Source organism: Oncorhynchus mykiss, chromosome 4 (genome assembly GCF_057628025.1).
Source record: "Oncorhynchus mykiss isolate SJ-2025 chromosome 4, ASM5762802v1, whole genome shotgun sequence".
Lineage (NCBI taxonomy): Eukaryota > Metazoa > Chordata > Actinopteri > Salmoniformes > Salmonidae > Oncorhynchus > Oncorhynchus mykiss.
This window is the reverse complement of record NC_143025.1, coordinates 76,216,674-76,244,609: the sequence shown is the minus strand read 5'-3', so window position 1 is coordinate 76,244,609 and position 27,936 is coordinate 76,216,674. Positions and strand designations below refer to the sequence as shown.

Sequence of the window (27,936 nt, the reverse complement as noted above, 5' to 3'; positions counted from 1 at the left end):
CCCAGATGAGACCTTGGGAGAAGCTGTAATAATAAGACATTGGCTCAGGGGTTTCAAGTGCTGTACAATGAATGAAGGGCTTTATCGTTATATTGGCTTTCATAATGATTTTTTAAAAAGTACCATTGACAACATCATTAGTAGCGATCAATGTCATTCAATCCAATTAAAGTGGAGAAAAACAGGGTTCATAGGGAGTTCGGTGTACAGCAGGTTGCCATGGCAGGGCAACTGTATATCAGAAGCAGCATGGACCAAAATGTGTGTGAATTCACTGAAATCTTTATTCAGGAAAACCACCACCTCATGCGTATGAGTGCGTTTGACCTGTTTTATTGAAAAACGTTCAAAATAAACAAAATGGCACAGCAGTGTACAAACGTCATAAACACACATGCACGGTCAGTCGGTAGAAAAACTCTGTGGGGTTCCCCTCTGGTGCATTTCTCATTAGAAAATCATTTACAGGCTAACTAACAGGGGAAGTGCTGGCCGGTAGTACACACTGACAGTGCGTACAAGACAACTCGGAAAGCTCCGATTTAAGTGCATTCATGACAACTGGGAATGCAAGTGCCAAATGGGATTTTTTTATTTTATAGATTTTTTATTTTTTTTAATAGTCATCCAACACAGAAATACCGGTCGGAATCTCTGGCACTAACCTAGAGCTCCGACCAGAATATCACTGACGTCATTATATTTCCCCCAGTCTGAGCTCGTTTTTTCAGGGATTGTTTTTTTCAGGGACTGTTTCAGAGTCAGGGGACCATCCACAAAGTGTGTGAAATCAAAGTTATGGCGGTGAGGACAATCATTCCAATTGGACATTGAGTGGAAACAGTGCTTAATGTATGGGGTTTAAACATGAGGTTTGCATACATGGAAAGGTATTTTTTTTAAATATTTCTTTAAAATATCCAAGACATACCTAACTGATAAATACAGATTAATGTAAAATACCAAAGTTAGTGGTATTTTGAGACAAAAAAAAAATCGATATATAAATTATTTTCAACCACAATTACGTCGGGACCATTTCTTAGTTTCATCCAATCGAGAGTTGAAAACGAGCATTACATGAGATCACTAATCAAACGGAAATAAAAAGACAGAAAGAAAGTGATTACAAATGAAAGAGTGAAGATCATAGAAGTGTTTTTGGTCAGAGCAGAGTAGGACCGTCAGCAGTAGAGAGAGCTTTGGGTTGTGGGCCGGGCAGTGGTCCTGCTCTTAGGCTTGTCGTATTTTGGAGGGGGTATAGGTCTTGTCCACAGACTCGTCCTGTAGAAACATGTGCAGGCAGCGCTCGTTCTGAGCCAAAGGGTGACCAGCCACTCTGAAACAAGACAGGGAGAGACAGGTTATGAATAGATGTTGTTACAGTCTGTCTGACATGGTTACAAAGTACATGCTAACAAACACATTCTGTTCATACATTTTATTTCTCGAAAAATTGTCAATACAATCCTTGACCATAATGACTTCCTTACTTATTCCTCTTTGTTCTCATAAGGAACATAAATAAGGCTTCCATGAGAGCGCACCGCGAGAGACATTGACCATAATTGGACAGTCAAGTACTACTCCAGTCTCCTTTTCACCTAATTTATAAAACTGAAAAGTTTTCAGGAGGGTAACAAAATGTGCCCACATTTTCAGCAGGTTTGTTTTCAATTTCTTTCAATGTCCAAACGGTCAGGTCAGGTGCATTTTGGAAGACCACTGACCTGTCTGATGGTCATTGAGAGGGAATAGGTGCATTTTGGAAGACCACTGACCTGTCTGATGGTCATTGAGAGGGAATAGGTGCATTTTGGAAGACCACTGACCTATGTCTGATGGTCATTGAGAGGGAATAGGTGCATTTTGGAAGACCACTGACCTGTCTGATGGTCATTGAGAGGGAATAGGTGCATTTTGGAAGACCACTGACCTGTCTGATGGTCATTGAGAGGGAATAGGTGCATTTTGGAAGACCACTGACCTGTCTGATGTCATTGAGAGGGAATAGGTGCATTTTGGAAGACCACTGACCTGTCTGATGGTCATTGAGAGGGAATAGGGAGCACCTTTACTAACTGTTATTTTAAATTGGCAGTTGATGAAGTCTCCATGTTACATCTGGAGCCAGAGAATTTGATTAAGAGCAAGAATTACCATTGAGGTCAGGTAGAGGGTAAGGGATAGAAGCAAAGTAAAAGGGAGAGAAAAGAAAATAAGGGGGAAAGAAAGAAAACATTGAAAGAAAGATAGACCCATTTTCCATGACTGAAGTACTCATCATCCTACGCACTCTCAGCTACAGTCTAAAATGAGAAATATTTCTGAAGGCCAAGCATGACCAAGGGTTCACGTACTGGTCAAACAGAAAAATGACAGAGGATTTGAGGAGGCTTCCATTTGCCATTAAATGAGCCCCACCCCTCCCAACACTCCCCGACTAAAATAAATAAAAATAAATCGATTGGCAGGGTTCAATTAAACTATATCTCACCTGGCCTCTAAATCACACCCGACCCTGTCCCCACTCCTCCATCCCAAGTCTGATGACAAATCTCACCTTTCGTTTTTGAACAACATGGCCGACTAACTTCCCTCCAAACTTCACTGTGCTGCTCTCTCCTCCTCTGCTGGGTTGTTTACAAATGATAATGGTGTTTACCTCCAGGAAAAGGGTTTTCCTCTCACAATGCACTCAATCACAGATTATAAAACAGCAGAGCGAACCAGCTCCATTCCACTGTGCAGCTATTAAGTCTAAACAATGCTATGATCAACAGTAGCATTTAATTGAAAGAAAAATACAAATAAAAAAATCTTAATTACCAACATATTCTCAGCTCCCTTGAAAAACCAATGTATGGTTTTACATACTTAATATTCTAACAGGTAGCATTCGCCACATTTGCACATGAAACAAAGATAATAGCCAAGTCTGCAATCAAAGCAAATAATTACAGTCCCACTCTAACTTTTATTGTTCTCTACATGGGGGTGAGAACACCTTGGGGTAAAAAATAAGCAGGGGTGCACACACCATGCCTCAGGAAACCACTTGCTGTAATTTGAGACACAATTATCATAAATTACACATCTAAAATAAAACAAATGTACGAAGGTAGGAAGTACTAAGGGACACACTTCTTGTTCGTTTACCAGGTAATTATGAAGGAGAATTAAGGAGGGGGGAGACGACATATCTGGCTGTGTGTGTTCAGTCTGTTAACAACACCGAGAGAGGGAATCTAATTGATCAACTGATTTATGTTAAGTGTTTCATAGACTCCTAAGGTTAAGATTGAGCTGAAAGTGTCTACATTGATATGTTTAACAAACACACATGCCTACATGCACGCTCTCACACGCCTGACATCAATCAAAAAGTAGTAATATCACAAAACAGCAGAGAAAGAAAGCAGAGGATCTAGGGATGACTGTGTAAACTCACTTGTTGAGGAACTGCTCCAGCCCAGCTCTCCGCTCCTCGATGAAGGAATCGTCAAATATCCCATCGTCCCCTCGGAACGGAAGCTGTCTGAACAGAGCCTTCCCGGGGAGAGGGGGGACCACCACCTGAGAGCAACACACACACACACACACACATTAGTGGCATAAACCAAGTGAAAAACTTTTAGCGGTTTTACTGTTGTGTTTCTCTGTTTTTAGATTTCCCTTTTCCTGTTTAAAGTGTACCGAGACTGCTTTAAACCCCCCATAGATGGCTCACCTTGCTATCTCTCTCCAGCTCCCCTCTGAGCCACTCAAAGTCGCTGTACCTTCTCCGCACACGAGACTCCTTCAGCTTGAAGATGGGCAGGTTGGTCTAAAGGAGAAAACGGGGATAAAAAAAATAAAATACATAAGCCCCGTGCAAACCAACTGCGTTAAACTGCATGCGTTCCGGCAGAAGTCCTTTCATTTTAAATGGGAGGCAATCCGCACCATTGCGACTCAACTGCCGGACAAGGCTGCAGTATGTGCTGTGTTTCTCATGCATTGGATTTTTCAAACTTGTTTGTTGCTTTGCCATGCGGTCTCAGAAACAGAAGATAAACTGAAGATTTGGGTGATTCTGATTGGGGGCGGCAGGTAGCCTAGCAGTTAAGAACATTGGACCAGCAACCAAAATGTTGTTGATTCGAATGCCTGAGATGATTAGGTGAAGAAGAAGAAAATAATAATCTGTCAATGTGCCCTTGAGCAAGTCACTTAACCCCTAATTGCTCCTGTAAGTCGCTCTGGATAAGAGTGTCTGCTAAATGACTAAAACGTAAAAATGTGATTGCATAAGAATTACTGTAACACAATGTGATGGAGTCTGTTTGCACGCAGGGTTAAGGGGAACCAGAGCACTGTAGGGTAAACAGACTAAGGTCAGAGAGTTAAAGAGTTTAAATAACACTAGGGACAACTCCAGGGGAGTATTCATTACACCGATGCTGTTGAAAAACAATATACAACAGAAACTGTTTATTGCAAATGTAAAACATGAGTTTTTATTGGACAAATTCAGGTAGGTCCGTCCCTGTTCCGTTTGGTTCTTAAACGGTTTCCGTAACGAATACACCCCAGGAGAGTTTGAACTAAAGCATTGTAGATCGCGTGAAGTATAAGTCCGTGCTAAATGATGTAGGGTTCTCCCCAGGATTTTTAATATGGTAGTGCTGGGGAGGCATGGAGATTTTTGCATTTATTTAACACCCGTAACTGTCATTTCCTGCGATCTTAAGATTTTTTTTTTGCCTTACTGTGCCTTCAGAAAGTATTCATACCCCTTAGACTGAATTCAATATAGATAAAACATAAAAAAAAAAAAAAAAAACTCTACACACCATCATTAAAAAGTGAAAACATTTGTATACATTTTTGCAAAATCAATAGAAAATGAAGCACAGAAATGTAATTTACATAAGTCTTCACACCTCTGAGTCAATACATGTTAGAATCATCTTTGGCAATGATCACAGCTGTGAGTCTTTCTGGGTAAGCCTAAGAGCTTTGCACACGTGTATAGTACAATATTTACACACTTTTTTAAAAACTCTTCAAGCTCTGTGAAGTTGTTTGTTGATCATTGCTAGACAGTCATTTTTAAGTCTTGACAGATTTTCAAGCCGATTTAAGTCAAAACTGGAGCTAGGCCACTCAGGAACATTCAATGTAGTCTTGGTAAACAACTACAGTGTGTGTGTGTGCGTGTGTGTGTGTGTGCGTGTGTGTGTGTGTGTGTGTGTATATATATATATATATATATGTGTATATACACTGCTCAAAAAAATAAAGGGAACACTTAAACAACACAATGTAACTCCAAGTCAATCACACTTCTGTGAAATCAAACTGTCCACTTAGGAAGCAACACTGATTGACAATACATTTCACATGCTGTTGTGCAAATGGAATAGACAACAGGTGGAAATTATAGGCATTTAGCAAGAGACCCCCAATAAAGGAGTGGTTCTGCAGGTGGTGACCACAGACCACTTCTCAGTTCCTATGCTTCCTGGCTGATGTTTTGGTCACTTTTGAATGCTGGCAGTGCTTTCACTCTAGTGGTAGCATGAGACGGAGTCTACAACCCACACAAGTGGCTCAGGTAGTGCAGCTCATCTAGGATGGCACATCAATGCGAGCTGTGGCAAGAAGGTTTGCTGTGTCTGTCAGCGTAGTGTCCAGAGCATAGAGGCGCTCCCAGGAGACAGGCCAGTACATCAGGAGACGTGGAGGAGTCCGTAGGAGGGCAACAACCCAGCAGCAGGACCGCTACCTCCGCCTTTGTGCAAGGAGGAGCAGGAGGAGCACTGCCAGAGCCCTGCAAAATGACCTCCAGCAGGCCACAAATGTGCATGTGTCTGCTCAAACGGTCAGAAACAGACTCCATGAGGGTGGTATGAGGGCCCGACGTCCACAGGTGGGGGTTGTGCTTACAGCCCAACACCGTGCAGGACGTTTGGCATTTGCCAGAGAACACCAAGATTAGCAAATTCGCCACTGGCGCCCTGTGCTCTTCACAGATGAAAGCAGTTACACACTGAGCATATGTGACAGACGTGACAGTCTGGAGATGCCGTGGAGAACGTTCTGCTGCCTGCAACATCCTCCAGCATGACCGGTTTGGCGGTGGGTCAGTCATGGTGTGGGGTCGCATTTCTTTGGGGGGCCGCACAGCCCTCCATGTGCTCGCCAGAGATAGCCTGACTGCCATTAGGTACCGAGATGAGATCCTCAGACCCCTTGTGAGACCATATGCTGGTGCGGTTGGCCCTGGGTTCCTCCTAATGAAAGACCTCATGTGGCCGGAGTGTGTCAGCAGTTCCTGCAAGAGGAAGGCATTGATGCTATGGACTGGCCCGCCCATTCCCCAGACCTGAATCCAACTGAGCACATCTGGGACATCATGTCTCGCCCCATCCACCAACGCCACGTTGCACCACAGACTGTCCAGGAGAGTTGGCGGATGCTTTAGTCCAGGTCTGGGAGGAGATCCCTAAGGAGACCATCCGCCACCTCATCAGGAGCATGCCCAGGCGTTGTAGGAAGGTCATACAGGCACGTGGAGGCCACACACACTACTGAGCCTCATTTTGACATGTTTTAAGGACATTACATCAAAGTTGGATCAGCCTGTAGTGTGGTTTTCCACTTTAATTTTGAGTGTGACTCCAAATCCAGACCTCCATGGGTTGATACATTTGATTTCCATTGATATTTGTGTGATTTTGTTGTCAGCACATTCAACTATGTAAAGAAAAAAGTATTTAATAAGAATATTTAATTCATTCAGATCTAGGATGTGTTATTTTAGTGTTCCCTTTATTTTTTTGAGCAGTGTATATATAGCCTTGTTTTAGGTTATTGTACTGCTGAAAGGTGAATGTCTCTCCCATCGTCTGTTGGAAAGCAGACTGAACCAGGGTTTCCTCTAGGATTTTGCCTTGCATAGCTCTATTAAATTAATAAAAATAAAAAACTCCCTAGTACTTGCAGATGATAAGCATACCCTTAACATGATGCAGCCACCACCATGCTTGATAATATGAAGAGTGGTACTCAGTGATGTGTTGGATTTGCCCTAAACATTACACTGTGGATTCAGGACAAAATTCATTATTTTACACATTTTGTGCAGTTTTACTTTAGTGCCTTATTGATAACACGATGCATGTTTTTTAACATGTTTATTCTGTACAGGCTTCATTTTAACTCTGTCAATTAGGTAAGTATTGTGGCGCAACTACAATGTTGATCCATTCTCAGAGTTTAATGACTTTGATAGGAGAAAAGTCACCATTGGATTCATGGTGAAATCCCTGAGCGGTTTCCTTCCTCTCCGGCAACTGAGATAGGAAGGACACCTGTATCGTTGTAGGGATGGAGTGTAATTAAAACTTCACCTTGCTCAAAGGGATAGTCAATGTCTGCTTTAAAAAAAAAAAGTCAAAAGTTGACACCTACTCATTCAAGATTTGTATTTGTACTATTCTTCATACACTGTAGAAGAGTGAAGACATCAAAACTAATGAAATAACACATGGAATCATGTAGTAACCAAAAAAGTGTTAAAATCAAAATATATTTTATATTTGAGATTCTTCAAAGTAGCCACCCTTTGCCTTGACAGCTTGGCACACTTGGCATTCTCTCAACCAGCTTCATGAGGTAGTCACCTGGAATGCATTTAAATTAATAGGTGTGCCTTGTGGAATTTATTTCCTTCTTAATGCGTTTGAGCCAATCAGTTGTGTTGTCAAGTCCCTATTATGGCAAGCAAAGAGAAATGACAGCCCATCATTACTTTAACCTTTTGCGTGTAGGGGGCAGTATTTTCGTTTTTGGCAACAAAAAAAAAACATGCCCATTTGAAACGGCCTATTTCTCAGCCCCAGAAACGAGAATATGCATATAATTGTCAGATTAGGATAGAAAACACAACATTTTTGAAAGCTGTAAAAATATTGTCTGTGAGTATAACAGAACTGATATTGCAGGCGAAAGCCTGAGGAAAATCCAATCAGGAAGTGACTCTTATTTTGAAACCTCTCTGTTCCTATGCAAGCCTATCCTCCATTTAAAGGGATATCAACCAGACTCCTTTTTCTATGGATTCCCTAAGGTGTAAACAGTCTTTAGACATAGTTTCAGGCTTTTATTTTGAAAAATGAGTGTGAAGGATCACATTGCATAAGTGGATAGGTGGGGGCTCTCAGAGCGAGTTTTTGCGCAACTGAGTAAAGCGGCCATCGTTTCTTCCGCTGTTATTGAAAAAGCTACACACTCGGTTGATATATTAACGAATATACAGTGGGGCAAAAAAGTATTTAGTCAGCCACCAATTGTGCAAGTTCTCCCACTTAAAAAGATGAGAGGCCTGTCATTTTCATCATAGGTATACTTCAACTATGACAGACCAAATGAGGAAAACAATCCAGAAAATCACATTGTAGGATTTTTTATGAATTTATTTGCAAATTAGGGTGGAAAATAAGTATTTGGTCAATAACAAAAGTTTCTCAATAATTTGTTATATACCCTTTGTTGGCAATGACAGAGGTCAAACATTTTCTGTAAGTCTTCACAAGGTTTTCACACACTGTTGCTGGTATTTTGGCCCATTCTACCATGCAGATCTCCTCTAGAGCAGTGATGTTTTGGGGCTGTTGCTGGGCAACAGACTTTCAACTCCCTCCAAAGATTTTCTATGGGGTTGAGATCTGGAGACTGGCTAGGCCACTCCAGGACCTTGAAATGCTTCTTACGAAGCCACTCCTTCGTTGCCCGGGCGGTGTGTTTGGGATCATTGTCATGCTGAAAGACCCAGCCACGTTTCATCTTCAATGCCCTTGTTGATGGAAGGATGTTTTCACTCAAAATCTCACGATACATGGCCCCATTCATTCTTTCTTTTACACGGATCAGTCGTCCTGGTCCCTTTGCAGAAAAACAGCCCCAAAGCATGATGTTTCCACCCCCATGCTTCACAGTAGGTATGGTGTTCTTTGGATGCAACTCTGCATTCTTTGTCCTCCAAACACGACGAGTTGAGTTTTTACCAAAAAGTTATATTTTGGTTTCATCTGACCATATGACATTCTCCCAATCTTCTTCTGGATCATCCAAATGCTCTCTAGCAAACTTCAGACGGGCCTGGACATGTACTGGCTTAAGCAGGGGGACACGTCTGGCACTGCAGCATTTGAGTCCCTGGCGGCGTAGTGTGTTACTGATGGTAGGCTTTGTTACTTTGGTCCCAGCTCTCTGCAGGTCATTCACTAGGTCCCCCCGTGTGGTTCTGGGATTTTTGCTTGTGATCATTTTGACTCCACGGGGTGAGATCTTGCGTGGAGCCCCAGATCGAGGAAGATTATCAGTGGTCTTGTATGTCTTCCATTTCCTAATAATTGCTCCCACAGTTGATTTCTTCAAACCAAGCTGCTTACCTATTGCAGATTCAGTCTTCCCAGCCTGGTGCAGGTCTACAATTTTGTTTCTGGTGTCCTTTGACAGCTCTTTGGTCTTGGCCATAATGGAGTTTGTAGTGTGACTGTGAGGTTGTGGACAGGTGTCTTTCATACTGATAAGTTCAAACAGGTGTCATTAATACAGGTAACAAGTGGAGGACAGAGGAGCCTCTTAAAGAAGAAGTTACAGTGTGAGAGCCAGAAATCTTGCTTGTTTGTAGGTGACCAAATACTTATTTTACACCATAATTTGCAAATAAATTCATTAAAAATCCTACAATGTGATTTTCTGGATTTTTTTCCTCATTTTGTCTGTCCTGGTTGAAGTGTACCTATGATGAAAATTACAGGCCTCTCATCTTTTTAAGTGGGAGAACTTGCACAATTGGTGGCTGACTAAATACTTTTTTTGCCCCACTTGAGGATTGATTATAAAAAAAATGTTTGACATGTTTCTGTGGACGTTATGGATATTATTTGGAATATACGTTTGCGTTGTCGTGACCTGTCTTTCCTGTGGATTTCTGAACATAACGCGACAAACAAACGTTGGTATTTTGGGTATAAAAAATAATCTTCATGGAACAAAAGGAACATTTGTTGTGTAGCTGGGAGTCTCGTGAGTGAAAACATCCGAAGATTTTGATTGCTTTTCGTGACTTAAGATATGAAGGTCAGTCAATACGGAAAACTTTAAGAACTTTGAAATTTCCCTCAAGTGCAGTCGCGAAAACCATCAAGAGCTATGATGAAACTGGCTCTCATGAGGACCACCACAGGAAAGGAAGACCCAGAGTTACCTCTGCTGAACAGGATACGTTCATTAGAGTTACAAGCCTCAGAAATGGCAGCCCAAAGAAATGCATCAACTGTTCAGAGGAGACTGCGTTTATCAGGCCTTCATGGTCGAATTGCTGCAAAGAAACCACTACTAAAGGACGCCAGTAATAGGAAGAGACTTGCATAGACCAAGAAACATGAGCAATGGACATTCGACCATGGAAATCTGTCAATTTTTTACTTTTGGTTCCAACCGCCATGTCTTTGTGAGAGTTGGTGAACAGATGATTTCTGCATGTGTGGTTCCCACCATGAAGCATGGAGGTGGTGCTTTAAATGGTGACACCGTCTGTGATTTATTTAGAATTCAAGACACACTTAACCAGCATGGCTACCACAGAATTCTGCAGCGATACACCATCCCATCTGGTTTGCGCTTAGTGGGATTATCATTTGTTTTTTCAACAGGACAATGACCCAACACACCTCCAGGCTGTATAAGGGCTATTTTACCAAAAAGGAGAGTGATGGAGTGCTGCATCAGAAGACCTGGCCTCCACAAATACTCAACCCAATTGAGATGGTTTGGGATGAGTTGGACCGCAGAGTGAAGGAAAAGCAGCCAACAAATGCTCAGCATATGTGGGAACTCCTTCAAGACCGTTGGAAAAGCATTCTAGGTGAAGCTGGTTGAGAGAACATCAAGGGTGTGCAAAACTGTCAAGGCAAAGGGTGGCTACGTTGAAGAATATAAATAAATGCATTTGTTAAACACTTTTGGTTACTACATGATTCCATACGGTGTTATTTCATAGTTTTGATGTCTTCACTATTATTCTACAATGTAGACAATAGTAAAAATAAAGAAAAACCCTTGAATGACTTGTGTCCAAACTTGTAGGCCTCCTTGCTCGCACACACCTTTTCAGTTCTGCCCACAAATGTTCTATGGGATTGAGGTCAGGGCTTTGTGATGGTCACGCCAATACCTTGACTGTTGTCCTTAAGCCATTTTGCCACAACTTTGGAAGTACGCTTGGGGTCATTGTCCATTTGGAAGACCCTTTAAAGATCAAGCTTTAACTTCCTGACTGATGTCTTGAGATGTTGCTTCAATATATCCACATATTTTTCCTAACTTATGATGCCATCTATTTTGTGAAATTCACCAGTCCCTTCTGCAGCAAAGCACCCCACAACATGATGCTGCCACCCCCGTGCTTCAGTTGGGATGGTGTTCTTCAGCTTGCAAGCCTCCCCCCTTCTCCTCCAAACATAACAACGGCCAAACAGTTCTATTTTTGTTTCATCAGACCAAAGGACAATTCTCCAAAAAGTACGATATTTGTCCCCATGTGCAGTTGCAAACCGTAGTCTGGCTTTTTTATGGTGGTTTTTGAGCAGTGGCTTCTTCCTTGCTGAGTGGCCTTTCAGGTTATGTCAATATAGGACTCGTTTTACTGTGGATATAGATACTTTTATACCCGTTTCCTCCAGCATCTTCACAAGGTCCTTTGCTGTTGTTCTGGGATTGATTTGCACTTTTTGCACCAAAGTACATTTATCTCTAGGAGACAGAACACGTCTCCATCCTGAGCGGTATGACGGCTGCGTGGTCCCATGGTGCTTATACTTGTGTACTATTAATTGTACAGATGAACGTGGTACCTTCATGCGTTTGGTTCATCATTGGGAGCAATTCCCAGACTTGTGGAGGTCTACAATTTTTTCTGAGGCCTTGGCTGATTTCTTTTGATTTTCTCATGATGTCAAGCAAAGAAGTACTGAGTTTGAAGGTATGCCTTGAAATACAGCCACAGGGACACCACCAATTGACTCAAATTATGTCAATTAGCCTATCAGAAGCTTCTAAAGCCATGACAATTTTCTGGAATTTTCCAAGCTGTTTAAAGGCACAGTCAACTTACTGTATGTAAACTTCTGACCCACTGGAATTGTGATACAAGTTATAAGTGAAATAATCTGTCTGTAAACAATTGTTGGAAAATTACTTGGGTCATGCAAAGTAGACTTGCCAAAATGATAGTTTAACAAAAAAATTGTGGAGTGGTTGAAAAACAACTTTTAATGACTCCAACCTAAGTGTATGCAAACCTCCGACTTCAACTGTATATACATAGAGTGCATTCAGAGTATTCAGACCCCTTCCCCTTTTCCACATTTTGTTACATTACAGCCTTATTCTAAACCTACACACAATACTGCTCAGTTTGGCTGGGTGGCCAGCTCTAGGAAGAGTCTTGGTGGCTCCCAACTTCTTCCATTGAAGAATGATTGAGACCAATGTGTTCTTGGGGACCTTCAATGCTGCAGATATTCTGGTACTCTTTCCCAGATCTGTGTCTCGACACAATCCTGTCTCGGGTGCGCTACGGACAATTCCTTCGACCTCATGGCTTGGTTTTTGCTCTGACATGCACTGTCAACTGTGGGACCTCATGTAGACAGCTGTGTGCCTTTCCAAATCATGTTCAATCAACTGAATTTACCACAGGTATACTCCAATCAAGTTGTAGAAACATCTCAAGGATGATCATTGGAAACAGGATGCACCCAAGCTCAATTTCGAGTCTCATAGCAAAGGTTCTGAATGCCTATGTAAATAATGTATGTTTTTTATTATTTAGAAATTTGCAACAATTTCTAAAAACCTGTTTTTGCTTTGTCATTATGGAGTAGTGTGTGTAGATTGCTGAGGATTTTTATTTGTTTATTTAATCCATTTTAGAATAAGGCTGTAAAATAACAAAATGTGGAAAAAGTCAAGGCGTCAGACACAGCACCTTCTTACATTCTTTGGGGAAAACCCGGTGATGATATTGATACTAGACTGGGGTTTACAAAATCTAATTTTCAATAGGTCTCACAACACACTATGGTACCATCAACCCTTCCACCACTAATGTGTAGTAAACCAAGTGCTACACAGCAGCCATTTTGTCCCAGAGACACGCACCACACACTGGCTATGAAGAGTAGATGCAGCGTGAATGACACAGGCTTGCCATTGTGCCGTTTGGGCCTAGCCTTGTGTTAGGTACTCTGTGGCAAATGACTTTGTTAAAAGAGCCATACAAATAGAAAATTCAATTGGAAATTGAAATCCTGTATTGAGGACTGAAGAATAAAAGTTTGCTCTTACAGGGCTCACCAAGGTCTGATGCACTTTGGACGAGCTGAGAGAAAGACAGAGAGAGAGTGCGTAGTGCTAGTTAATGAGCACTGGAGATTACATTTCATGAAATGTTTCGGCATTGACATACACCACTGAAGCGTACAGCAGCACATTAGAACACAATGCCAAAGCTCTTCACCTGTCATGACAGCAGCATCCTGCGGCCATCCCAGCCACAATACACAACCTGGAGAGAAAAAGAACATTTCCCCATAGACAGACAGCAATCGCAGAAGGTCAGAATTCATGGAGAGCCACAAGAGCAGAAACCATTGAGCTGTTGGATGGATGAATGCAGGGCGATGTGTGTGAGCAGTGGCAGACTGATCGATGAGCAGGAGAACGAAGGAGTGTGTCAGAGTGTGATAAAGAGATGGATAGGTAGCTGGCACGCTGAGTAAATAGATGAATAAATGGTTGGGATGGGGGGGGGGCTATATGGACTATGGGGGACTAATTAAGAAAGAAGAGCAGAAGTGGCCTTTTCGTTCTCATGGTCTCCCTCGCTCTCACTCCCCCCGTCCCCTCCTCTTCATATTTTCCCTCTCCTATAATAAGTCACTGTTTTGCCCTTGAGACCCCTCTTGAGTCTTTTCACTGGGAAAAACACAAACCGTACTCTCCTCTTGTCTTCTGTCCTCTCTTCTCTGCCTGCTCCTCTCTTTTTGCCCTACCTCTAAAATTATGGATTTTTCTACTCTACATTGATGAGGTAGAAGAGATAATTATTTTGGAAGGATTTGAAAATAATAAATTCAAGTTATCAAATAACAATTGCTATTTTTTTTTATTACCACAAAAAACTACAATGAAGTCATATGGTAATATCAGAACAAGTATTAAAAGTGGCTGAAAAATAAGATTTTGCCTCATGTTGGGGTTCTTCTGACAGTTGATAATGGAGGACAAAGAACAAGGTGAGGGAAAAAGGTATAGACCACTACACAGAGAACTGAAGGAATGTTTCTCTCTAGTTACACCTTTCTTTCCCATCCTTCACCTCTCCTTACCCCCTTTTTCTTTCTGTAGTTGTATGTCCTCTCTCGTTTGTCTACCCAGCCATTCTCTCTCCTCTTATTTCCTTCCCTTCTGTCTCCAGGTGAGGTTGTCAGCCACCCCCTCCTTCCTCTCAGGTCACAGAAGGGGATTAGCCTAGCTTTAAGAGCCCCTCAGCTGTAGCCACGGCCTTCCCTCTCAGTGGGCTGTCCCCCAGTGTTCTGGTACCTCACAGCACGGAACGCTTCACGGAACACTGGGAAGTTAATCCCCACGACAACAGATCATGGTTACAGGTAATCTGCCACCGCCGAGATGCTAATCCCATCAGGCCCAGTCCCGACGCTCCCACACAAAACACACACGAGCAGAACTATGTGTGTGGAGAAACAGGTGATAGAGTTAGAAAACTCTCAAACAAGCTGCACAACACACACACACTTAACTTTTGGAGAATTCGGGTTCACTCAAACTACACTTTCCAAATGTTCAATCTTGGGCTTGCTGGTCCACACCCCTGCCTGGACCTCAATGCTCAGGACAAAAGAGAGAGAAAATGAAAGTCACCTGCGCTTTCAATCACCACCCCATCGCAACCTATGATTAAGAGATTGGCGTTAACGGTGAGAGGAGAGGAAGAGAGGACAAGTCAGGTGAAAGGTGAGTAGTCAGCTCGCCCACACTTTTCGGTCTCATACAAACACTTCTAATTTCACACATACAAACACGAAGAACACCACTCCCCATGTAAAGAGGCAGTGCGTGGGAGCTCTACAAGTCAAAGATCAGGTTTCTGTCCTCTCCACACCTGGCTGTAGGTTGGGGCTGGGGGGTGTGGTTCGGGTGGGGGCTGAGGGCGTGGTGTGTGTATGACTCAGGTTACGGAATAAGGTATTGATTGAGACACCCTGGACCACCCCCAAACCCATAATGTCTTTAGTTCAATCGAAGCCTACCTTTATTTCTTTAGTTATTCAAAAAGCACACTTTGTTTCTCTCACTATCACAGATCAGTGGTGGGATAGGGGTGAGTAATAGGAGGGGGGGGGGGGGTGTCATAAGCCTTCTATAGGGTGCAAGAAAACAGAATGCAGACATTAAAAAGGAATACAACAATGTTCGAAAATGTATTGAACTTAGTAGGAAATCAAGTAAATGTATTGAACTTAGTAGGAAATCAAGTAAATGTATTGAACTTAGTAGGAAATCAAGTAAATGTATTGAACTTAGTAGGAAATCAAGTAAATGTATTGAACTTAGTAGGAAATCAAGTAAATGTATTGAACTTAGTAGGAAATCAAGTAAATGTATTGAACTTAGTAGGAAATCAAGTAAATGTATTGAACTTAGTAGGAAATCAAGTAAATGTATTGAACTTAGTAGGAAATCAAGTAAATGTATTGAACTTAGTAGGAAATCAAGTAAATGTATTGAACTTAGTAGGAAATCAAGTAAATGTATTGAACTTAGTAGGAAATCAAGTAAATGTATTGAACTTAGTAGGAAATCAAGTAAATGTATTGAACTTAGTAGGAAATCAAGTAAATGTATTGAACTTAGTAGGAAATCAAGTAAATGTATTGAACTTAGTAGGAAATCAAGTAAATGTATTGAACTTAGTAGGAAATCAAGTAAATGTATTGAACTTAGTAGGAAATCAAGTAAATGTATTGAACTTATTCTAAAAATTTATTTTGAAGCGGAAGGTAGCCTAGTGGTTAGACCGTTGGACTAGTAACCGAAAGGTTGCAAGATCAAATCCCCGAGCTGACAAGGTAAAAATCCTACGTTCTGCCCCTGAACAAGGCAGTTAACTGACTTGCCTAGTTAAATAAAGGTTCAATTTATAAAGGTTTACAATTAATGTGCCCAAGTTAATAACAAAAGATGGACAAAATGCATTCCTGCAACTTTCTGAAACGGCACAGGAACGGCACAGGAACGCCCCCCACAGGAACGTTTGTGTGTGGTGCGCTCATATTTCCGGTCTCGTCTTCACTTTGTGTCGCCGTCAGCGATAATGCTAATGATAACCGTCTGCTGGCTTTCCCAAAAATCTTGTCAATTAAAATGCTAACTACAAAGTAACCTGGCAGAAGGATATCATGTTTATTTGCAACAATCCAGTGGCCAATTGTTTTGCAAACTCTGAAATCACATAAGCACTACAGAAACACCACTAACCAAATAATGTCTTTGGCTGGTGTTGCGTGCTCACTTGAATTAAAAAGCAACATATCCCGTTGAAAACTGCTTATGTGGCAACGATGTGAGTCATGAATAACTGATGAGTCAAAATGTGTATAATTGCTAGCTAGCATTAAAGGTAAATTGCTAGCTAGCATTAAACTTATCTTATAAAAAACAATCAATAATGTGTATAATGTGTATCATTTTGGTAATAAGTCAGTGTCGTCTACGACGGAGCTTGGAACAGCCATAAATTAAGGTTTTGATTTGACGATGTCCATTTACCCACTAACATGAGGTGAACATTTTTTAAATGTATTTAACCTTTAGGGGTCAGTTAGGGGCAAGTCAGTTGAGAACAAATTCTTATTTACAATGACGGCCTACACCGGCCAAACCCAGATGACCCTGGGCCAATTGTGTGCCGCCCTATGGGTCTCCCAATGACGGCAGGCTGCGATACAGCCTGGATTCGAACCAGGGTGTCTGTAGTGAAGCCTCTGGCACTGAGATGTAGTGCCATAGACCACAGCACCACTCAGGAGCCCATCTGCGGTGATTGCTCTTAATCCAATAGCATAGCCAGTGAGACACACCTGTCCAGCAGCTCTGACTTTGTTAACATATGACAACACGTTGCACATTTTTCTTTACTTGTGAAATACTGCACCAAAGACCTTTGATGTAAAATTATGAAACTAACACATTCTAGGGCAAAATTCATTACATATTTTGAGGAATTGAAATGGGCTTCTGCATCTAGTGTTGAGGACAAACATCATTCACCAAATGCGGAATCGTTGAGGAAACAAGACCGAAATCTAATTTTTAGAAACACACTAGCCAATAAGCATGCTCACTGGCTCTTTAAATGGTAACTCCAACCAAAATGCTAAATGTCTTAGATTTTTACCTCAAAACGTGGTCTCCTGATGTGGTTTAAACTAGAGGTCGACCGATTAAATCGGAATGGCCTGTATTTTTGGGCGCCGATTTCCGATAAAAAAAATAAAATGTTATTTTTTATACCTTTTATTTAACAAGGCAAGTCAGTTAAGAACACATTCTTATTTTCAACGACTGCCTAGGAACTGTGGGTTCAGGGGCAGCCTTGTTCAGGGGCAGAATGACAGATTTTCACCTTGTCAGCTCAGGGGTTTCAATCTTGCAACCGCACAGTTAACTAGTCCAACGCTCTAACCATTGCACTCCACGAGTAGCCTGCCTGTTACGCGAATGCAGTAGAAGCCAAGGTAAATTGCTAGCTAGCATTAAACTTATCTTATAAAAACCAATCAATCATAAATCACTAGTTATAACTACTAATCCAGTTTAGCAGACAATATTAACCAGGTGAAATTGTGTAATTTATCTTGCGTTCATTGCACGCAGAGTCAGGGTATATGCAACAGTTTGGGCTGCCTGGCTCATTGCAAACTAATTTGCCAGAACTTTACGTAATTATGAAATACATTGAAGGTTGTGCAATGTATCAAGAATATTTAGACTTAGGGATGCCACCCGTTAGATAAAATACCAAACGGTTCCGTATTTCACTGAAATAATAAACGTTTTGTTTTCAAAATTATAGTTTCCGGATTCGATCGTATTAATGACCAAAGGCTCTTATTTCTGTGTGTTATTATGTTATTATCAAGTCTGATTTGATAGAGCAGTCTGACTGAGCAGCAGCAGGCCCGTAATCATTCATTCAAACAGCACTTTCGTGTGTTTTGCCAGCAGTTCTTCGCAAGCACAGCACTGTTTATGACTTCAAGCTTATCAGCCTAATGGCTGGTGTAACCAATGTGAAATGGCTAGCTAGTTAGCTGAGTGTGGGCTAATACTGTTTCAAACGTCACTCGCTTTTCGATTTGGAGTAGTTATTCCCCGCGGCTTTTGTGGAGCGATGGGTAACGATGCTTCGAGTGTGGCTGTTGTCGATGTGTTCCTGGTTCGAGCCCAGGTAGGGGCGAGGAGGGGGACAGAAGCTATACTGTTACACTGGCAATACTATAGTGCCTATAAGAACATCCAATAGTCAAAGGTATATGAAATACAAATGGTATAAAGAGAAATAGTCCTATAATTCCTATAATAACTACAACCTAAAACTTCTTACCTGGGAATATTGAAGTCTCATGTTAAAAGGAACCACCAACTTCCATATGTTCTCATGTTCTGAGCAAGGAACTTAAATGTTAGTTTATTTACTTTTGCACATATTTTTATATGGCACACATTACTTTCTTCTCCAACACTTTGTTTTTGCATTATTTAAACCAAATTGAACATGTTTCATTATTTATTTGAGGCTCAATTTATTTTATTGATGTTTTATATTAAGTTAAAATAAGTGTTCATTCAGTATTGTTGTAATTGTCATTATTACAAATAAAACTTTTTTTTAAAAATCGTCCGATTAAATTCTTGACGCTACCCATCCCTGTCGCGGATAATTTGTCAGCAACCGCTGAATAGCATAGCGCAACAGTCAAATAATATTACTAAAAAAAATAGATATTCATGAAATCACAAGTGCAATATTACAAAACACAGCTTAGCCTTTTGTTAATCGATCTGTCTCAGATTTTGAAATGATGCTTTACAGCGAAAGCAATCCAAGCGTTTGTGTAAGTTTATCGATAGCCTAACATAGCATTATGTACACTTAGCATCAGGAAGCGTGGTCACGAAAATCAATCAAATTAACCGTTTACATTTGATGATCTTCGGGTGTTTTCACTCACGAGACTCCCAGCTACACAACAAATGTTCCTTTTGTTCCATAAATATTATTTTTATACCCAAAATACCGACGTTTGTTTGTCGCGTTATGTTCAGAAATCCACAGGAAAGAGTGGTCATGACAACGCAGACGGAAATTCCAAATAGTCTCCATAATGTCCACAGAAACATGTCAAACGTTTTTTATAATCATTCCTCAGGTAGATTTTAAAATATATATTCGATAATATATCAACCGAGTGTGTAGGTTTTTCAATAACAGCGGGAGGAACAATGGCCGCTTTACTCTGTAGCGCAAAAACTCACTCTGAGAGCCCCCACCTATCCACTTACGCAATGTGATTTTTCACGCTAATTTTTCAAAATAAAAGCCTGAAACTATGTCTAAAGACTGTTGACACCTTAGGGAAGCCATAGAAAAAGGAATCTGGTTGATATCTCTTTAAAAATGGAGGATAGGCATGCATAGGAACAGAAGGGTTTCAAAATAAGAGGCACTTCCTGATTGGATTTTCCTCAGGGTTTCGCCTGCAATATCAGTTGTGTTATACTCACAGACAATATTTTGACAGTTTTGGAAACTTTAGAGTGTTTTCTATCCTAATCTGTCAATTATATACATATTCTAGCATATGGTCCTGAGAAATAGGCCGTTTACTTTGGGAACGTAATTTTCCAAACATAAAAATAGTGCCCCCTAGCTTCAAGAGGTTATCGGTATCGGCTTTTTTGGTCCTCCAATAATCGGTATCGGCGTTGGAAAATCATAATCGGTCGACCTCTAGTTTTAACACAGTTGCGGACTGAGAACACCCAATTTGGTTATTTTTCTATTTAAAAAAAAAAAAATTAAAAAAAAAATGTTTCTCAGAGCGAAAACCTGGAAAAACAAAACCAGGAGTTGTATTAACGCAGAATTCTGTTTTTCAGAGAAAAGAAAAATGCATAACAAATATGTTCCTGCGTTTTGTAAGCTCAGATCTAAAATGCTTCTTATTTAAAATTTCTGCTCAGCAGACAAACAAACTTTGTGCTTCAGCTGCACTTCTCCACTCGGATGAGAGTTCACGCATGGCGCTCTGACTGATGTGGCGCTACATTTCTCCGGTATGTTTCTCAGTGTAGCCTACTTTTCTCCAGTTAAATGCAAGATTAACTTCAAGCAAAACATTAGGAAATGTACCTGACTACATTTATATGATAAACATTCGAAATATGATGACCATGCATAGTTTGCCAGAAATACGTTGCTTTTTTATTGTAAACAAATGTATTTGTGTGTATGCTAGCCAAATAGCGTTGCATTTGTGTTGTCATCTGATAAAAAAAATTAAAGCTATTTTCTGCCGAATGTGTTGCACTAATGTATTTTCTATGAAGGAAAACTATAGCTACCTGACGACTCTATTGAAGCAAAAAAAACTTGACTTTCAATGTAAAACACAGGTGAAATGGTATAAAATGCAGATTTTTTGACGGTCTGCGTTTTGAAAATGCAGATTTCTGAACTCTAACGAAGCCCCTGAAAACTGAGAAAACAGAATATGGGAAGTCAACGTAAACCACATGGCCGTCTCAGTCACCAGAAATCAACCCAATTGAACACTTGTGGGAGATTCTGGAGCGGAACCACCAACAACAAAACGCCAAATGATGGAATTTCACATGGAAGAACGGTGCTGCATCCCTCCAATAGAATTAGACACTTGTAGAATCTATGCCAAGGTGCATTGAAGCTGTTCTGACTCGTGGTGTCCCAACGCCATATTAAGTTGGTGTTTACTTTATTTTGGCAGTTTCCTGTACCATGCTCATTTTGAATAATCACAATGACAATGCATTTTGAAATACAATACCTAGCTGGACCTGAGCAGTTAGACAAGATAAGAATGAATTACAACAGAAAGGATAATGTAACAAAGTGATTAAAGTTTGAGTTACTGCTATAACATCGTATAAGTAGTCTTTCCATGAACAGCCTAGACTATGGTGATTAGGTTATGCTTCATACAGACAGAGAGCGAGAAAGCGAGAGAGGGAAAGCGCGACAGACAAAGCGCGACAGACAAAGCAAGGCAGAGCGAGAGAAACGTAAGCCTAAGCAAGTGAGTGCACAGGGTCCATTTCATAAACAACACAAAAATACCCAACTTCCAACTACACTTCACTGAGCCAGTGGCCTACTAAAAGCTTTCACATCGCAGGAATAGAAACCCTTGAGTAACCCACCGCTGCATTAGAAATGCATGTGAAACATCATGTGTAGGAAGAGACAATACCATAGCTCATTAAAGACTTGGGGGAGAAAAGAGCCCAAACCCCTCAAGAGAAAGGTCACCCCTCTCCTGTGAAAATGGTTCAAGGCCGCCTATGCATTAGCTTTTAGCAGGATGGATTAAGTCAAGTTCGAGAGTGCCGCATCCCTAACCCCCCCTGCCCCCTTCTTACCCTCCCCTAGCTCTCCCTTTCAAAAATAAAAAGTATGAAAAATGGCAGCACAATACCATCTCATCGCATCATATTCTAAAAGGGAACGAGGAGAGAACAATGGCGTTGGGGCCGTGGGTCTCCCCCTCTCTGTCGTTTCCCCTGTGCACTTTCCCTCTCTCGCCCCTACAGCCTTCCCTCGACTCTCTCCAACTCGCCTAGCTGGCAGAAAGCTGCTTTGTTGCCATAGTATCAACTCCCACTTTTGATACTGTCATTTCAAGTAGGATATGGTAGCCTTGATACAATATGTTCCCCATTTCCATTAAAATAGTTGTCAGAGAGGATGGTGTAGAGTTTGGATTATACTTGACTGTGCCTGACAAGGCCCCTCCACCCCCACCCCTCCCTATTTTATTAATGACCAAATGTTTTTCCCCCCCAAATGGAAGAGAGAAAGAAAGTGGGGGAGGCTATGGGAGTGGAGAGGTGGAGGAATGGAAGAGAGAGAGAGCTGTAGTAAGAGGCCTTTTTATATGCTCCTGTCTGTCCATAAACAAAGTGAGATCCCAAAGTCCACGCTCTTCTGTGTGCTCTCTGAAGGGGGAGATGGAGGCTACCAAAGGCAAGGTCTAATGTTGGTGGTAAAGCTTTCCCCCCATTTTCCCGAGTTCAAAAACATACACTACTCTGTTGAGAGCGCGAGAGAAAAGTCCTCTCACCCTCACATCAAACTGAATCATTGAGAGACATTAGGACTGTGAAGAGAGCATCTCCTCAACATTCAAGACACGTAAAAAAATACCCTGAACTAAAGCCCATGAAAGTGAACTACCAATTAGGCTATCCAATATGTTAGCAATAGCCTTCTATTATCAGGGGGCTTATTTGAACAGTATATTATTAGCAGAAGACACAGTTTAAATATAACAAATGACAAACGGAAAGACCAAAGACAACATTCTATTATTTTACACAAGACCACATTTTCAGGTTTACAAGTCTGCACACGTGAATTCTAGGTTACCTTGAGGACATGATGCTGGTTTTAGCAGAGAAACTCACCATCTGCAACACACAACGCAGTTTCTGATATTCAATCAATTAGGCCTAAACAATTGACTGGTCACACTTTCTCTCACAGGGACCCTAACGTCACCTTTCACCATGAAATGTCACACGAGTGACCATAAAATGACCTCTGCACTGACCATGAAAATGTTTAATAGGACCATATCAGCTAACACCGTAATATCACAGAAATTAACATACTACCAAACCATTGCATGATTAAGGTATAATACTACTTGTCTGAAAGAGTTGTGCAACAGTTACTATAGATACTGAAGTGGGGACAGAAGGAGTAGTAGGAACCAAAGAAACAGGAACTCAAAGGGTGCGTTCCAAAATACACTCAGGCCATCTACTCTGATTTCAGAGCACTCTCATCTGAGTGTGCCAGAGCGCAGAATAACTGATGAATTTACGAACGCTCAACACCTGTTCAATATGGCAGGTGTCAGTAACCGTCGGTAAAAAAGCGTAATTAATTTGCTGCCAGCAGCACAGTTACAGTCACCAACGCTCTGGATAACATAAAACTGCCTAACTAGCTCTGCAGGGGCGAGTAAAATGAAGTGTAATCTCATTTGTGTCTGGAAGTAGCTAGCAAGCTAGCCAACGTTAGCCAGTTAGTTTGGGTGCTTGACTGCCGTTGTGAGGTCAGAACGCTCGGCTCAACCCTACTCGTTGGTCAGAGCGTCCAGTGTGCATTCTGAACCTCTCAGAGAGCGAAACGTTCTGAATTTACGAACGGACAATCTGACAATGCTCTGAATTTACAAATGCCCAGAGCACACTCTGGCACTCCAGATTGAATTTACGAACACACCCAAAGTATAGAAGGTAGCCTATAGGAGGCATAGCAGTGAAGAGGTGACAAAAGCAAAGCACACATTTCACCTGTTAAAGGTCAGGTGTCATATGAGTAGATTTGAGAGTCCTCGTGGACTAAGGTGACTACTCTCTGGACTAGGCTGGGCGAGGGACGTTGGAGATGCAGGGCTATGGTGGATGGAGAGCGAGGGGGTGCTTTTGTGGCCTCCCCAGGGGGGTGGGAGTAGGTGGGGGAGCCCATACGAGGACGGGGATGAAGCCTTCCCCTCTCCACAAACCAGCCTGATTCATTCTTCTCCCCTATCAATGAGGGGATTAAGAAGACTCTCAGTACGGCCGTACGGGCTCTCACTGCCATGGGATGGGGGGGGGGGGATTTGGGATGACGAGAGGGACTGGGGGGGTTGATCTACTAACATTTCATTGCATAAATACAGGGGGGAAAATATTATAGCTAAGCGGTGAGAGAACCCGAAACACAAGCAACACTGCAAAGCATTCCAAGCTGGCCAAGGTACCAGGCAGACCTTTTGGTATAGTCTAAATGCCTTTAGAAACAGGAGTAAAACACTTCCAAAGAAAGGGAGAAGAAAGGAAAGAGGAGAGAAGCGAAGCAAAGTTGACACCACGTTTGTTGAGAAGTGAGGGATGCTCCTCTTATCCCTGGCTCTTATGCAAAGCAGGGTCACAGAGGGCCATGAGGCGCACAATAAATGCTGATTACACGCATATGCTAATTATTACACGCTAATCAAGTACAGTAGCCTTATATTCAGCTCTAATGCCCGCAGACGGGCTTCTCTAGGTAGGGGGAAGCTATAAATACTATAGGGCCATGCTGCGCTAAACCACCACGCTACTGAAAACAACGAGAGACAGCCCAGACAATCACAGGGTTGACAGTGGTACGGTGATAACATGCTTAGCTCTTGATGTACTGCTTCAAATGCAATAATTCTGGTAATTTGTTTTGTATAATGCACTCTGTGTTGGAAATAGTGGTGTGGAACAAATAGCACAAAAGTAGAGGATGAAAACTAGAGCCTTTTAAGCAGCCTTAAAAAGTGTTGTGTTGGTAACTGGTATTGAGTTGGTACCTTTTAGCTTTCATATAACATTTGAACAAGCTCCAGACAGGTTTTAAAATTGTGTTATACCCCATGCATTAAGTCTGTCAATCTTTATTGTCATGATGACACGTTGAGTAACTTTTTCCTTACAAGCAATCAATAGCAACTGATTTGAGGGTTAAACAGTTGTTGATAACTGACTTTCACTCTCCATAGTAGTTTATAAATATGGATGAGACCAGAGGTGAATCTCAAAGGTACTTCCTCGATTCCTCCCGTCCAATCCTCTCCCCACCAGAGGGAAGCAAGGAGGTCTAGCTTTGTGAGGACATGCATCTGTACTGTTTAACCCCCCAGCCCCCACCTCTCCACCCCAGCAGAGCAGAAAGGAAATGCATGGGTAAGTAGACTGTGGGGCTCGCTGATGCTGAGCCTGGCTCAACATCCTGTCTTCAATCCAGAGAAGCTGGCCAGTAGTTTCAGTACACCAAAAATGTCATAGAACTGCATTTTACACAGAGAGTCCCTTTACTGGAAAAGTATTGCTATGACTAATAAGAGAGGGGGAGAGAAAAACACTGGACTCATCTGTATTGCTCAATATCTGAGTAGAGGCATAGAGAGGCAACATTTCTTGAGTGAGGGAGCTGGTCTCCAAGCTCTGCTTTTGGGTAGAGACTTAGCATGAAATACCATTTTATTGTGTTAAAATACACCCTTGTTGAGCTCTCTGCTTCTGTTGGTGTGTGACAAATCGAGAGCTTGGGACTATAATGTTCTATCTGCAAAAAGATGATTCTAGGACAATTGGCTTTAAAGTTCAGGACCCTTATTGGTTTGAATGGTGTCAGCAATTTCTATATTATATTATTTTGAACTTAACATGAATTGGGGTAGTTCGAGTACTATTATATAGGTAAAGAACATTGAACAGAACAAAGCTATGCCAATTACTCAATTTAGACAAAAAATGCAGATTGAACCTGGTAGTCCCAAACTCATTAATTTATCTACCATTTACACTCTATGACAGGGGTGTGGCTGGAACACAACAAGGATATGTTAACGGTTTGTAAAACAATTAATTCGTTAAAGACAATACAAACTAGCTAGTTAGTTATATGGCTCCATGGCCATGAGGCTCTTGCAAACAGGACACCAAACAAGACCCACTGGCAACAACATATTTGTAACTTTCCATTGACTTCACATTCCTGAAGTCAGAGAAGCTAACAGTTAGCTAGCTACCTGGCTAGGCTATCGACCAAAACTGGAGGCCCATTTAAATAATATTGTATCAACAATGCTTTGATAACCTCGCCAGAAATAGTTTAATATTTTTAATACACAGCTGAATTGGTTAAATGCCAAGTATGTTAGTTAAAAAAAAAAAACGAAATCCGCCGTCTAACTGTTATAGCTACTAACAAGCTAACTACCTACCTACTCCGTGGCTAAAAGCTAGTTAACCGATTTGACTGTTCGAATATTATCTACATCTGACTGGTCTCTTTCTTAGTGTAACCCTAATTAAACTCAATCCCCTTTATCAAGTTGACCAGGTCCACTGCCCTAAAGAGCAAGCTAATGGTTTGCCTATTTATTTTATTAGCTATCTTGTATGCTCACCTTCAGTCTTATTTCATACGTGGTAAACCTGGTCCTCCCGACACCGATCGTTTCAGGGTTGCTCACATCAATCTCTAGAAAGTTACTTGGGGGTCCATACGCGTCGTTCAAGTTCTGAGGCTTGGAGAATAGCCTCCTTGTATCAGCTATGGTATCAGCCATTTCTCCCCCACTAGCTTGGTTAGCCGCAATCGCCCTGCCGTTTGGGTCCGTGTTATTCTGGATCCTTGGGACGTCCCCTATAATAATAATAATTATTATATTAATAAATGGGTGGGTGCTTATATTTTTCCTATTTCAAACATGTACAAGTGTGTATTAATACGCATGTATGAATAGTATATTTAAAAAAAATGTTTAGCATATATCCTAACTCTTCCTGAGACACCCTCCGAGAGTGGGGTCACGGCAAGTGTCTACACATAGACATTAATACCAGGGTCTAGCACGTCCCTACCCCCATTGAAGTTGACATCATTTAAAGTGGTAAGGGTAGTAGGGCTTAGTGTAGGAACGTCCCAAGGATTCCGGATAGCACTAACCCTTTCGTTTGGGGTTGCTCGCTCCACTTCCGATCAGCTGAGGAGCAGCTGACACTTGGCAGCTTCCGTGTGTCTTTGGCGCGTAAAAAAACGGGGAACTCGGAAATCTCCGATTTCAAACTTCAGCGTACTCAGGACAACTGGGAGCTCGGGAAAAAAACTAGCTCCAGGGATAAAATTGTTTTGAATGGTCATCCAACTCGGAATTCCATGTTGAGAACTCGGGCATCTTTCTAGAGCTCCGACCTGATCACATTATGATTTGACCTCGATTTTTTCTTAGTTCCCAGTTGTCGTGAAAGCGCCATACATTTACAATAGAGGTGCGTCCAGTTCTCTTGAACTTTTGCTACGTTGCGGAACAGATTATACTGAACGACATGTTGCCACAAAACGTTATTGAATAAACGTTTGGTGGGTGCGCGAGGTGTGGCTTGAAGCAATAAGTTACGTATTTAAAGGGAAATGGCCATGCTGAGAGCGTTCCTCAACCCACAACCCAACCACTCTCCGTTTTTCAACTGGTTCTTTCCGCTCAATTGAACGCTCCAGAACGTAAAAACGTACTGAACGTAGTCCTGATGTCTCAGCGCATTCACATTTAATTGGCTGATAATTGTACTATACTATCAGAAATATTATCAAGTCAGAGTTAAATTAGCCGTGTAAAGTGTTGCATTTCCTTCCTCACAAATTCAACAAAATAGCTACGTATACAAAAATATACTTTACAAGACATAAAATGTTAAACATCTTGATTGGCTTTATAACGCGCCCATAACGTAGTTTATTACAAAGAAGAAAATGACTTGTGTCATAACTGTTCTGGTGATTATAGATGATTATAAATAAAGTTTCTCTCCATTGAATCAAGATGGCGGCCTACACGTCGTCTTTGGCGACAAGATGTTTAGGTAGATATTTAATAAAACACACTCAAAACAACATTTGGTTTTCCACGAGCAGCATTGCAAAAGGTGAGAGATTCTACATGTTGTCCA

The 27,936-nt window shown here is 41.5% G+C and overlaps 2 protein-coding genes across 4 annotated transcripts in view; one reads left to right on the top strand and one right to left on the bottom strand.

Moving 5' to 3' along the window:
• Window positions 1–317: 317 nt before the first annotated feature.
• On the bottom strand, window positions 318–27,492 carry snx3 (sorting nexin 3). 2 transcript variants are annotated; one of them, XM_021600700.3, is made up of 5 exons: window positions 26,936–27,492; window positions 26,394–26,632; window positions 3,731–3,826; window positions 3,452–3,576; window positions 318–1,339 (listed from the first exon to the last, which is right to left on the bottom strand). In XM_021600700.3, the coding sequence occupies exons 2-5, from the start codon at window positions 26,553–26,555 to the stop codon at window positions 1,234–1,236; spliced, it is 489 nt and encodes a 162-aa protein (XP_021456375.1). In that variant the 5' UTR covers window positions 26,556–26,632; window positions 26,936–27,492; the 3' UTR covers window positions 318–1,233. The 2 variants fall into 2 exon arrangements, with proteins under 2 accessions (XP_021456375.1, XP_090089172.1); XM_090233046.1 differs by having other exon boundaries at window positions 26,851–27,468.
• The window catches only part of afg1lb (AFG1 like ATPase b), a 48,181-nt gene continuing 47,692 nt past the window's right edge, over window positions 27,448–27,936 (top strand). For both annotated transcript variants that reach the window (XR_016495437.1, XM_021600699.3), the window contains exon 1: window positions 27,448–27,912. Coding sequence is in view for 1 of the 2 variants with exons in the window: in XM_021600699.3 (XP_021456374.2) it covers window positions 27,810–27,912 (103 nt within the window). In the remaining variant the exon portion in view is untranslated. The remainder of the gene's footprint in view (window positions 27,913–27,936) is intronic.

Coding starts and splice junctions, on each gene's coding strand:
- snx3 (XM_021600700.3), bottom strand. CDS start 26,555: ATGGCTGATACCATAGCTGATACAAGGAGGCTATTCTCCAAGCCTCAG. Junction 3,827..26,393: donor CGTATGAAATAAGACTGAAG/GTGAGCATACAA, acceptor TTTCTCCTTTAG/ACCAACCTGCCCATCTTCAA. Junction 1,340..3,451: donor CTGGAGCAGTTCCTCAACAA/GTGAGTTTACAC, acceptor GTCTTGTTTCAG/AGTGGCTGGTCACCCTTTGG.